Raw genomic sequence first — 14,168 nt, forward strand, 5'->3', positions numbered from 1 at the left:
GGGACACAATCAAATGACATTCAGCACATTATGAATTAAGCATTCAAGAAGACAATGACTTTTTTCCATAGCAACAAAACCTCAGGAAGTCCAGAATTTTATTGGCCAGATCAATGTATTGTTCTTCCAGGACAGCATGAGGCTCCACCCTGGATTTACTGAAAGTACCAGAACCAGTCACGATATTCAGATATTTAAATTGGAAAAAAAAAATATATATGTATATATAGAAGTATAGAAAATATAGTAACACGCAGAGATAGCCAGTGCCCAATTTCCACATATGAAAAGTATATAATTAAGAAATTAATAGAAACTGAATTTTTAAGGATTTGATACAATAACTCAGAGTTGCTTAATAAGAGAATATATTCATTGTTCAATATCCAATCTTTGTTTCTGAAAGAACTAGCTCCACTAAGGAGTCATAGAAATGTCCAAACCTTTCCCTTTAGTCACACCTTTACGCTGGGAGCAGGGTGAGAGATAACCTTTTTCAAATGGACAAGATCCCTTAAGGAGAGTGGTGGCATTGCCCCTCACCCAGGAGAGAAGCCCAGCACCTGTGGGAGATGGAAGGACAGCAAGCCACTGGCAGCTTGTGACAACCCTGTGGTCGTCCTGGAGATGGTCAGCCCATGCCCTCCTGGACCATGATCTGGCTGTCATTGCCCTAAGCCACATCTGAGTATTGCCTATCTTCTCAAATGTATCCAAAATAGAACTGAAATTTTTCTAAGAGTTTTGTCATGACTGAATTGCAATGACCAGGAAATTGGAATTTTAGTTGCAAAGAATTTAAGCGGAAAAACTGTGAACTTCTTGAGAGCAGAAACTAAGTCTAACTTATCTTTAATAGCCTGTTGTTGTGGAATGAATTGTGCCCCCCGAGAAGTTAGGCTGAAATCCTGACCCCTGGACCTGTGAAAATGACCTTGTTTAGGGAAGTAGGGTCTCTCTTTGAAAATACCGGTGAGCCCACGTGTGTCACAGTAGAACTCTGCTCCACAGGGTTCTCAGTGGCTGATTTTTTGGCAGTAGATCATCAGGCCTTTCTTCCTAGGCACCTCTTGAGTGGACTCAGACTGGCAACCTTTCAGTTAACAGCTGAGCAAGTTATCTGCGCCATCCAGGAACTCCCATGAGTCGGAAGCGACTCAAACAGCAACTGATGATTTTATTATCAGTTAAGTCATACTTAAGTACCAAATCAAACCAAACCCATGCTGTTGAGTGGATTCTGACTCACAGAGACCATATAGGGCAGAGTAACTTCCATAGGGTTTCCAAGGCTATAAATCTTTACAGAAACAGACTGCCACATCTTTCGTCTGCAGTGTGGCTGGTGTGTTTGAACTGCTGACCTTTAGGTCAGCAGCTGAGCACTTTAACCACTGTGCCACCAGGGCCCCTCAGGAGGAAACTCAGAGTTTAAATAACTCGCCCAAAGTCACACCACTTGGAAGGGACAGAGCTAGAATTTAAATATGGACACTGGCTGACTATAAATCTGTTCCCCTAACTAGGGAGGAAAAGCCCTGGTGGCACAACGGTTAAGTGCTAGGCTGCTAACTGAAAGGCTGGCAGTTCAAACTCATCCAGTGACTCCACTGGAAAAAGATCTGGTGATCTCTTCCTGCAAAGCTTACAGCCTAGAAAACCCTATGGGGCAGTTCTACCATTACTTGGGGTCGCTATGAGCTGAAAATCGACAACAACAACTAGGAACGGGTGGTCAGAGTCAGCTCTGAGATGGTGAGGGTGAAGGGATGAAAGCAAGGGGCGGATGTAAGATACTGAGGGCCTGGGTCATTGAACTGAAGTACCTGCCAAAAAGACCCAAGCCCACTGCAGTCAAATTGATGCTGACTCATAATGACCCTATAGGACGGAGTAGAATTGCCCCATAGGATTTCCAAAGCTGTAAATCTTTATGGAAGCAGGCTTCCACATCTTTCTCCCATGGGGCAGGTGGTAGGTTTGAGCCACTGACCTTTTGGTTAGTAGCTGAGCACTTTAACCACTGTGTCACCAGGGCTTCTGAAGTACAGTAGGTTCTGATCCTAGTCCCTTCTGAAGGGTGTTTTAGAAAAGGGGAGAACATAGGGAACTCCGGCTTGACAAGGGGAGCTAAGAAGTCATAATCCTATTCAGACAGGAAAGTGCAGTTAAAAATGCTTAAAAGCACAAGAAATGCATGAAAATGATAAGCAAAGTGAGAGTCACACAAAGGGCGAAGCTGTCAAGGAATGTCTGGGGCTGCCAGAACCTGGAAAACATATGGCAGGACCTTCCCCTGGATCCAAAAGACAACAGCATGGTCCCACTGATGCTCTGAATTTGAACTCTAGCCTCCAGAACTATGAGACAATGCATTTATGTTTTTTGAAACCACCGGCTGTTGTATTTTGGTATGACAGACTTTAGAAACCAAGACAGCTATGTACGCTGTACCCTATGATAGGAGACAAAAAAAAAAAAAAAAAAAAACTAGTGCCATCGATGATAGGAGACATGAGGGTGTTAATTCTAAAAAGAAAATGTATGGGACTAGTGTAGCTGAAGGTCACATTTAGGATGTTAGAGAAGCAAACCCCAAAACTGAATTACCATTCTATGACACATTTAACTATTGACCAAAGAGAAAATTTATTCACAGAGCTTCTCAAATACAAATACAAAAAAAAAAAAAAAAATAGCACTTTTCTTTACAAAATGAATATTGAATTAAATGTGATACAGCACAGTACAATATGGACAAAGGGAAACAAGGTCTATGGCTGGGAAATGTCCCTTATGATGCTCATATATTCCGCTGCATTCTCCCCTACAGCACCGGACAGCAAGCTGCCCCTTTACTTCATAAGAATATCACAGCAGAAGCTACTCGGACAGAGAAATAGTGCATATTTTTGAAGAATATTGAAATACAGAGGCTTAACTCTGAAGATCTGCATAAAACCAAAAACATGTTGAGAGCATAAAGAATTTATGCAGAATATACAAAATACTGATAGAGTGGCTTATTGGTCCATTTGTTAGGTTAATGTATGCTTTATAAAGTAATAATACTGTATTTTAAATGTGTATTAAAAAGAAACAGAGGAGTAACACACCGGACAGGAAACCTCCCGGACAGTCTGTGTAATGAGCGTGTGTTTGCGTGTGCACGAGTGTGGATGTGTACATTTGTGTTTGCCTGGGCACGAGTGTGGATGTGTACATTTGTGTTTGCCTGGGCACGAGTGTGGATGTGTACATTTGTGTTTGCCTGGGCACGAGTGTGGATGTGTACATTTGTGTTTGCCTGGGCACGAGTGTGGATGTGTATATTTGTTTGCGTGGGCACATGAGTGGACGGGTACATTTGTGTTTGCGTGGGCACATGAGTGAATGGGCACATAATGTGTTTGCGTGGGCACGTGAGTAGATGGGTACCTTCGTGTTTGTGTGGGCACGTGTGTGGATGTGTATGTCTGTATGTGCTTTCAGGAGCGCCATGACCTTCAGGGAACGTCCCAATATAACACTGTTTCTACTAGCCCTTTGGATTCTCTGAGTCCTCGCCTTTAAACAAAAACTGTTGTTTGCATATATAGATTTGTGTGAGTGTGTGTTGTGTGTTTGATACGTTAACAGTACTCTGTGGAATAGAAACACCCGACACTCTGCAGTATTTTAGCCTCTGGTCCACTTTTCTCTACCATTCCATACTCTCGTTTCTTACACAAACCTCCCACAACGCTTAAGCACGACAGAATGTTCCTGATCCCAAGACTGTTTTGGATTAAAGCCACTCTTCTGCCTTTTGAAAGTAGCTGGATGGCCTGGTCCCTGGGAGCCCTGGGTCGTGTTTTCCTCTGCTTGCTGTCGGTGGCACCTGCTCAGTACGGGTATTGCTTCTGTTTCTTGCCGGAGAAGCAAGCCAGCCATGTGCACAGCAGCATGGCGGCGGCAGCGCCCCCTCCAGTGCAGTAGAAGGCCCAGCCGATCTCACACTTACCTAGATGCAAAGAGGGAGAGAAAACGGGCACAGGTCAGGGTGACTTGACAGCAGGCTGGAGATTTTCTCCCAGTGTGTGTGTCAGAACTGAGATACCCATTAAGAACATGGTGTACTTACTCAAGCGGCTAACACGCACACAAAGGTATCCAGCTATCTTGTGACTGAAGGAAGCAAGAACGGGGGTACACATTGTTCCTGAAGGAGGCCAAGGCCCATCGCCTCCTGCTAGCTAAGAGCGTAGAAGCCTGTCCCCTTCTCCCCCCTCCCCCCATGCTGAAAAAAAACAATAGCGGCAACCAGGATAGGAGAGATGAAGGTGTTAATTCTAAATCCCCAAATTGCACATGCATATGAAGGTATTCTAGGGAAAAAATGCAAACACACAAACAGAAATGGATGTAGTACTTCTGCAAAAGGGGCAGTTCGCAGGAGGAGATCCACTGAAGAATACTGCCACAGTGAAGTCTGCTATTCTCATCAAACATTCTAGCCTCCACCACCTGAATTAGGGAATAAAAACTCCCAGTTTCTCCTGCGTCAATGCTCACCGTCAAGTTAAAGCATCATACAAGTAAGAACTCCACAAGGGTCCACATGGGTCCTGTCACATAATACTAATTCCAGTGATAATAATAATACACCAAGATACTAAAAATATAATTAATAGATTTCTTTTTTCATATATTGCCTCTGTTGATTCTTCCAATAACATTGTGAGGTAGAATACAGCACAGTGTGGTTGTCAAGGAAGCTGGGGTTTAGACAAGCTGGAGATTTCCCCAAGATCATATATTTATAATTAGTAATACAAGCTGAGCCAGGACTCAAGCCTGGGTTCCAAAATATACCCAGAACCCAAAATATACCACCTGGGAAAATGGGACGGGCTTCTGCATTCAATAATCTCTCTCTTTCCCTTCCATGACATCCAAGTTACTCTCTTTGTATACACAGTAAGGAAGGCCTCTATAGCTTTCTCTTTTCTACTCCAATCCTCACCCACCTTTTAGTCAATTTCAAGGTTTTTATGACAAAATGCTCTGACAGCAAACATTTCCTCTTGTCTTTTTTTCTTGTTTACCAGTTGCCATCAAATCAGTTCCAACTCATGGTGGCCCCATGTGTGTCAGAGTAGAACCATGTTCCACAGGATTTTCAATGGCTTATTTTTCAGAAGTCACCAGGCCTTTTTCCAAGGCCCCTCTGGGTGGACTTGAACCTCCAACCTTCTGATTAGCAGCTGAGCATGTTAACGGTTTACAACACCAGGGACTCTTCAGGGCTGCTAAAAGCCTCCAGTGAAATCCTCAGCATCCACTCTCCTTCCTGTGGCCCACAGGCCTTGAGTGAGCGGTGGTCTGCAGACCTCATGACCACTTCCCCCTTCTCTCTGGCCTCACGTGGCCTTACAGTTTCTGGAACACACTAGGCTTGTTCCTGGCTTGGGAGCTCATTACTCCTTCAACTTGGGAAATCCCACTGGCAGATGTTGCAGGGCTGGCTCCTTCTCAAGTGTCACCTCTATAAAGACACTTCCCAGTACCCAGCTGTCTCACCAGGATCATCCTATTCCCTCATCTTACTGCACTGCTTCACAGCACGATTTGTGAATACCTTCTGTGTGAGTGAAGGCTTCAATAAGGTGAGACCTATTGCACCCCTATAACAATGCTGGTCATAGTAGGCACTCAATAAATCATTGTGGAATAAAAGACTCTGACTCATGGTGACCCCATGTGTGTCAGAGTAGAACTGTGCTCTACAGGGTTTTCAATGGCTGATTATTCAGAAGTAGATCACCAGGACTTTTCTTCTGAAGCACCTCTGGGTAGACTTGGACCTCCAATCTTTTGGTTAGCAGCTGAACACATGTTAACTGCAACAACCAGGGACTCTGATCGCAGGTAACAGAAAGAAAGGAAGTAAAGCAGGCAGAGAGCCAGTCCCAAAAAACAGAGTATATGTGGAATTCTATTTTAAGAGCATTTATAGCCCTATATTGGAGCCCTGGTGGCACAGTGGTTAAGAGCTACAGCTGCTAACCAAAAGGTCAGCAGTTCAAATCCACCACCTGCTCCTTGGAAACCCTATAGGTCAGTTCTACTCTGCTCTTTAGGGTTGCCATGAGTCTGAATTGACCGGATGGCACACAACAACAAAAATAACATGGCCCTATTTTGGCACTGAACTTTTGGAGGGACATTTTCAAAAGCAAGTATGCATTTACAGCTTCATATGGAGTGTTAAATTTAATGGAATAATAGATCCTGAAAGATTACAGCTCCACCAGGAAGGTCTCAGTACCTCAAGGACCTCCACTAAGACTGACAGATAAGATCAGCATTTTTCAAGGGTCAGGGAGTCCCCTTCAGGGACCTGGTTATGCTGACTACCACAGGTTAATGTGGCTGTGAGTCTTGGGAGTAATCTCCATTTTGAGTAACTCTTCAACTGGAGTAAATATATGCAGGAAGGATAATTAATAGGTGGCTAAGAGATTGTAAGTGGTTTGGAAGGTTTCGAAAAGTCAGCACAATTTGTGGTCAGTCTGTTCAGCTTAGGGCTCCTGACACAGAACACAATCAATTGTTCATTAATAATGAGGTGTTGACCTACACATAATTCCACGACCTACCATGAAAAGCAGAGTATATAATTCTCTACTAGTTACTGGATAAAACGAGCAGCGAGGCTGTTTGAGAACAGTATATGTGACAGAAGTCACGTGTATTAATAAATAAAGATGAAAAAAGAAGTTACTAAAGGGCTGATTATGAGAAACACAAGGAGAGAGAGCATAATATTTTTTTAGCAAGGGGGGTCAATGACAGAGCAGAAATGTAAACTTTAGAGGCTCCTAACTGGCAGGGAGTCCCTGGTGGAGCAAACAGTTAACGCCCTTGGCTGCTAACCAAAAGGTTGGAGGTTTGAGTCTACCCAGAGGTGCCTGGAAGAAAGGCCTGGTGATCTACTTCTGAAAAATCGGCCACTGAAAACCCTGTGCAGCAGTTCTACTCTGACACATGTGGTGGCGCTATGAGTCAGAGTTCACAAGACGGCAGGGGAGCTGCGGCAGATGGTGTGGGTGCTCCATCGTCGCCTTTGCATCCCTTCGCTGGTTCCAGGCACCCATCCCCAAGGCCTGCACCAGCAACCCTCTTCAGGGGACTGCCTGTGAGCCACTGTGCCCCAACTCTCAGCGAGCTGAGAGCTTGAGAGCTGACAGCCCCTGGTGTGGCCTGGGGCCGAGGGTGGACGGGTGCTAGGGGATGGGGGCCTGGCTTCCTGCTTCTGCGTGGCACAAACTCTGCAGTGCTGGCTGTGTCCCAGAGCCCTGAGGTGTGACTTCCCCGAAATTGCACCCTCACTTGGCTTTTAGTTTTTCACGACCTTGTTTTCCCATTTCCTCACTGCTATCTCCTCGACACATTTCCACAGTCAACTGAACATGACTGCTTGCCTCAGGATCTGTTCTGGGGAGCCAGATTTAAGGTGTGAAGGAACAAACCTTTCCTTGCTTTCCTTTGTCATAAGGGTATGGGACACTCCTTCAGCTGTCAGAGGTCTCATACCACCGCCCGCCCTTCCCTGAAAAAGAGAGAGAGAGAGAGAGCGCGAACAGCCTCCAGCCCAACTGCCTCACATTCTCCTGCCCCACCAGCTTCCTGGCAACTCCAACTCCTTGTCTTCTCCAGTGTGTCTGTGTCATTTCCAAGAGCTGCTATTATTTTTCTGCAATCGTTCTTGTTTATGTCAGAAATCATGGCGTCAATGCATAAGACAATGTGCCATCATATCAAAACGAAAAGGAATCAAAATAAAGGTACTTAAAACGTGCGCCATATGTTGAGAAAACATTTGAAGATGTCACAAAATAGTGCCACTGATTACATATCTGTGCAAGTTTATGAGCATGAGGCCCACATTTGGTGGTTAAAATTTAGCAACTGGGTGAGGTCCAAAAGGAGCAGCTAATGTTCACTGTAATTTAAAATAAAATATTCCTCTATTTCAGATATCAAGATTTTCCTTTACTAAGAAATTGATAAAATAAATAATTCAAAAATTAATTTAAATTAATGAATAAATTAAGATAACTTAATGTGAATTTGTTCTGGTTCTTTGGAGTGTACAGAAATACAGCCAGCCCCTCAATCCATGACTCTTGACTCACGCATTCACTGATTCATTCATTCTTCCACTGGGTGCTGGGGATTTAGTTAGGAATAAGAGATACGGTCTCTGTTATCAAGGAGCTTACAGTCTAGTCAGTGATGAAAGGACTAAACAATAATTACTCAGATAACTATAATTATGATATGTGCTTTCAAGAAAAAATCCAGGATGCTACGATAGCCAAATCACAAGGGATCTAAAAGCATGGTCAGTGAAAGAAGGCCTTGAATTCAAGCAAAATTTAAGTGGGGACCTGGCCGTGAGCGGGGCGATCCCAGCCTGAGGTGGGAGGCCAGGGAAGGCTGAGCCTGGGCTGGGCTGGGGAAGCAATGAGGAAGGCTCCCGGTGGCGGTGCCGAGTCTTGTTTAAGAATTGCTGCAGCAGGAGATGGATGAGAAGCAGCGTAGGGTGTGACTGCCTCAAGAGTCGGGGCGCTTGAAGCCTAGAAATTTCTTCTTCAGAATTTTCATTTGTACTGTTGGATAGAAATGTGAGGTATTCGGCATTCTTTAACTAACCCTTCTGAGCACCTACCATATGGTTTGCAGCGTTAGAGGAGGTAGAGACATGGCAGGGAACAAGGCAGAGGAGGCCTTGGTCTCATGAGCTCACATTGCAGTCAGAAGGATTCATGAGTATTGCTCACGTTGCTGCATTATTATAAAACTAAACCTTGTACATTATATGGAACAGAGTCCTTGGTGGTGCAAATGGTTAACATGTTCAGCTGGTGCCCAAAAGGCTGGAGGCTCGAGTTCACCCAGAGGCACCTCGGAAAAAGGGCCTGGTGATCTACTTCTGGAAACCCTGGTGGCATAGTGGTTAAGTGCTACGGCTGCTAACCAAAGGTCAGCAGTTCAAATCCACCAGGTGCTCCCTGGAAACTCTGTGGGGCAGTTCTACTCTGTTGCTATGAGTTGGGATCGACTCAACGGCAATGGGTTGGATCTACTTCTGAAAACCCTATGGGGCAGTTCTACTCTGAAACACATGGGATTGCCATGAGTCGGAGTCAACGCCACGCAACTGGTCTGGGTTTTTGGTTTGGTATATTATACACATATCTTTTGTAGAAATTCATTTGAACGAAATAAACCAGATGTGAAATGGATCTTTTCTTCATCAAACTATGAACTAAAAACAAAACTTCATGAATTCTGTGAGACTATGGATTTTCTAACTACAAACTTGAAGCTGTACCTTGAACTTCCCCAGAGGAAAAGTAGATTTGAGTCTCCAGCATAATTCCACTGTTAAAATCCATGTGTTCGATAATAAGAAATCAGCACTGTTTTATAGTACCAGGGGAAAAGTGTCTGAGCACTTTAGGCTATTAGGAAAAAGCAGACATTTAGGTTTATGTTTTAAATTAAATAGCATAGTATTCCATGAGTAGTAATTGGACTAAACGTGGGGCCATTCTTCCATGGCCTGTCTCTTCCCCTGTCATGGCAATAAATGCTTGTTCTAATAATGCAAACAGAAAGCATTTTACCAGAGGGCGAGTTCTGTCTGCAAATCCTTCCAGGAAATTAGAGGAGGAAATCTGTTTAAACTCTCTCTTTTGCTCTCTGTAAGGCTCCATCACACAGGACTCCAAGACCACTTGGTTAGCAAACTGCTGCTTTCAACAATGGGGAATACTATTCTTGACAGATAAAACAGAGGTTAATGGCACAGAACGCAGGCTTGTGTTGGAGCATACCACGGCCACCTGCCAAGTCGGTGGAAAAAGACGCTGGGGTGGAATTTCAGGGCAGCTCCAGAATGGGGACGGATGGGGAGAGGCGTGGTGAAGTTTTCAGCATAGCTCAAATTAGTCTTTAGTGTAGCTTTTGGAAATAACTGAGACAGGAGAAGAGGCAAAAAGAACCCAGGCCTACTACAAATAACAAGGAATTTCGAGATCTTTCCATCATTGTAGGTTAACCTCTGCCTTTTCATTAATTTAACATTTCAGAACCTACTATGTGCCACCAGGTCTGCCTCAGTACAATTTCAGGACCACAGCTAACAATCAGTAAATGCTCGTGGCATGAATGGGTATCAGACCATTCTTGTGCTAAGAACAGAAACCTGAAATTAATAATTATATAATAAAAAACCCAAACCAGTTGCCATCAAGTTGATTTCGACTCATGGCAACCCCATGTGTGTCAGAGTAGAACTGTGCTCCATAGGGTTCTCAATGGCTGACTTTTCAGAAGTAGATCACCAGGCCTTTCTTCCCAGGTACCTCTGGTAGGCTCAAAGAACCTCCAACCAAACTTGTTAACTGTCTGCACCACTCGGGGAACTCCTAATTACGTAATAGCTGTCATGTTCTGTGGCAACGGGTTTGGTTTTGTTCTTGTCCTTGTCACATATTTACTGCCAGCACTGTGAGCCAGGCCCTCTGCAGTTTAGAAGTGGCATCTCATTGAACTCTTTTTGTCCATGGTCCTTTCAGGAAACTAGAGAAGCAAATCTGTTTACATTTTCTCAACATTAATCCCATTTTGAAGATAAGGATATTAAGGGACGTGAAATATAGGTAACTTGGCCAAATTATGAAATAAATGGTGAATCTTGAACTTGAAGATAGGTCCCACCAATCTCAGAGATTTTCCTGTGCTCAGATAATGCACTGGGAAGATGGATATCAAATGCACGACTTCCCATTTGTACACAAAATTTGTCTTTACTAGAATTTATATGCCAAGAAGAAACAAAATATCTTTTACCTGACCCCTCAGATTTGCCAGTCTTTTTAGAAGACTCCATGTTCCTGTCTACCTCCTGTGGGTCTAGTTAGTAAACGTCTGCATCTTGCAGACCTCGCACCCCCAATGCCTGAGCCCAAGCAACTGAACTTGGAACTCTTTTGGCAACCATGCCCCCTCTAGAGGATGCGGGGAATATGAGGTCTAAAATAAGCTAGGCTGAAAAATTCACGTAACTGACACTCCCGCGGCAGCTTGACTGGAGCCACTATACCATCCTAAACCCTACCCAGAGACCCCCACTACAGCGTCCTCTATGTGAGCCACTTAGCTCAGCAGAACCCCTGCTTGCTGTGCCTTCCTGGACACTGACGTTGGAGCTTGAGCCCCATGGGCTCCCAGCTTCCTTCTCTTTCCTCACAAGATCACTGCTGAGTTCCCAGCATGCCTTGTGGCCACAAGTACCTTAGTCAGGATATAACAGGTCGGTTTCACTTTTCAAGGCAGAATATTTATCTGTGATAATTTTAAACTTTCCACCTGTTAAAATATAAATGTGAAGTATGTGGAAAAGTAGTGGATATATTAGATTTTACCCTTGTTGCTCTATATACAATGCAGGCAGAAAGGTGAAAGAATCAGGAAAAAATTTTGGACTGTTAAATATAATGAACAAAAATTTGATAGGCATTTCTCTTCTTTAATAAACTCCTTCATTCCTATTCCTATTCAAACCATTTGTTTATATGTGCATTAAAACCAAGAACAAAAAGAAATCTGTCATCAGGATCAATTCCATTTGTTCTGTGAAATTACTGAACAAAAGTGTCACTAGTAAAAAAGAAGTGTTGAACGCTTTTTTTTTAATTGCGCTTTAAGTGAAAGTTTACAGCTCAAGGTAGTTACTCATACAAAAATTCATACACACATTGTTATGTGACCCCAGCTTCAGCCCTATGTCAGTACACTCCTCCTTTCACACCCTGGATTTCCCGTGTCCGTTCAACCAGCTCCTGTCCCTTTCTGCCTTCTCATCTCACCTTCAGACAGGAGCTGCCCATTTAGTCTCATGTATCATCTACTTGAACTAAGCAGCACACTCTTCACAAGTATCATTTTATGTCTGAAGGGTTGGCTTCAGGAATGGTTTTAGTTCTGGGTTAACAGAGAGTCCGGGGTGGGGGGCATGTCTTCTGGAGTCCCTCCAGTCTTAGTCAGACCACTAAGTCTGGTCTTTTTACTAGAATTTGAGTTCTGCACCCCACTTTTTTTCCTGCTCCATCAGGGATTCTCTGTTGTGTTCCCAGTCAGGGTGGTCATTGGTGGTAGCCGGACACCATCTAGTTCTTCTGGGCTCAGGCTGATGGAGTCTCTGGTTTATGTGACCCTTTTTGTTTCTTGGGCTAATACTTACCTTGTGTCTTTGGTGTTCTTCATTCTCCCTTACTTCAAGTGGGCTGGGGCCAATTGATGCATCTTAGGTGGCTGCTCGCTAGCTTTTAAGACCCTAGACACCACTCACCAAAGTGGGATGCAGAATATTTTCTTAATAAACTTTGTTAGGCCAATTGACCTAGATGTACCCTGAAACCATGGTCCTCAGATCCCCGCCCCTGCTACTTCATCCTTTGAAGTTTTTGGTTATATTTAGGAACTTCTTAGCTTTTGGTTTAGTCCAGTTGTGCTGACTTCCCCTGTATTTTATGTTGCCCTTCCCTTACCTAAGATAATTCTTGTCTACTATCTAGTTAGTGGATACCCCTCTCCCTCCCTCTCCACCTTCGTAACCACCAAAGAATGTTTTCTTCTGTGTTTAAACCTTTCCTTGAGTTCTTATAATAGTGGTCTCACACAATATTTGTCCTTTTGCAACTAATTTCACTCAGCATAATGTCTTCCAGGTTCATCCATGTTATGCGATGCCTTGTGGACTCATCGTTGTTCTTTACCATTGTGTAGTGTTCCATTGTGTAAATATATGATAATTTGTTTATCCATTCATCCACTGATGGGCATCTAGGTTGTTTCAATCTTTCTGTTGTGAACGGTGATACAATGAACATGGGTGTGCATATATCTATTCATGTGACAGCTCTTATTTCTCTAGGATACATTCCAAGGAGTGGGATTGCTGGATCGTATGGCACTTCTATTTCTAGCTTTTTAAGGAAGCGCGCCAAATTGATTTCCAAAGTGGTTGTACCATTTTACATTCCCACCAGCAGTGTATAACCTCTCCAACAATTATTATTTTGTGTTTTTTGGATTAATGCTAGCCTTGTTGGAGTGAGACAGAATCTCATTGTAGTTTTGATTTGCACTTCTCTGATGGCTAATGATAGTGAGCATTTCCTCATGTATCTGTTGTTGTTAGGTGCCGTCGAGTTGGTTCTGACTCATAGCGACCCTATGCACAACAGAACAAAACACTGCCCGTTCCTGCACCATCCTTACAATCGTTGTTATGCTTGAGCCCATTGTTGCAGTCACTATGTCAATCCACCTCATTGAGGGTCCTCCTCTTTTCCACTGACCCTGTACTCTGCCAAGCATGATGTCCTTCTCCAGGGACTGATCCCTCCTGACAACATGTCCAAAGTATGTAAGACGCAGTCTCGCCATCCTTGCTTCTAAGGAGCATTCTGGTTGTACTTCTTCCAAGACAGATTTATTCATTCTTCTGGCAGTCCACGGTATATTCAATATTCTTCGCCAAAACCACAATTCAAAGGCATCAATTCTTCTTCGGTCTTCCTTATTCATCGTCCAGCGTTCACATGCATATGATGCAATTGAAAATACCATGGCTTGGGTCAGGCGCACCTTAGTTTTCAAGGTGACATCTTTGCTCTTCAACACTTTAAAGAGGTCCTTGGCAGCAGATTTACCCAATGCAATGAGTCTTTTGATTTCTTGATTGCTGCTTCCATGGCTGTTGATTGTGGATCCAAGTAAAATGAAATCCTTGACAACTTCAATCTTTTCTCCATTTATCATGATGTTACCCATTGGTCCAGTTGTGAGGATTTTTGTTTTTCTTTATGTTGAGGTGCAATCCATACTGAAGGCTGTGGTCTTTGATCTTCATTAGTAAGTGCTTCAAGTCCTCTTCACTTTCAGCAAGCAAGGTATCTGTTAGTAGCCTGAATGCCTTTTCTGAAGTACCTGTTCATATCCTTTGCCCAGTTTTTAATTGCATTATTTGTCTTTTAGTTGTTGAGTTTTTGCCGTATCATGTAGATTTTAGAGATCAGATGCTGATCGGAATTGTCATAGCCAAAACC

General features: G+C 43.5%; 1 protein-coding gene across 1 annotated transcript in view; it reads right to left on the bottom strand.

The window, feature by feature from the left end:
* Positions 1 to 2,640: 2,640 nt before the first annotated feature.
* Positions 2,641 to 14,168, bottom strand: part of LHFPL6 (LHFPL tetraspan subfamily member 6) — a 349,617-nt gene continuing 338,089 nt past the window's right edge. The window contains exon 4 of the mRNA XM_049853378.1: positions 2,641 to 4,003. Within this exon, the coding sequence (XP_049709335.1) occupies positions 3,885 to 4,003 (119 nt within the window). The 3' untranslated portion in view covers positions 2,641 to 3,884. The remainder of the gene's footprint in view (positions 4,004 to 14,168) is intronic.

Source organism: Elephas maximus, chromosome 14, assembly GCF_024166365.1.
Source record: "Elephas maximus indicus isolate mEleMax1 chromosome 14, mEleMax1 primary haplotype, whole genome shotgun sequence".
Lineage (NCBI taxonomy): Eukaryota > Metazoa > Chordata > Mammalia > Proboscidea > Elephantidae > Elephas > Elephas maximus.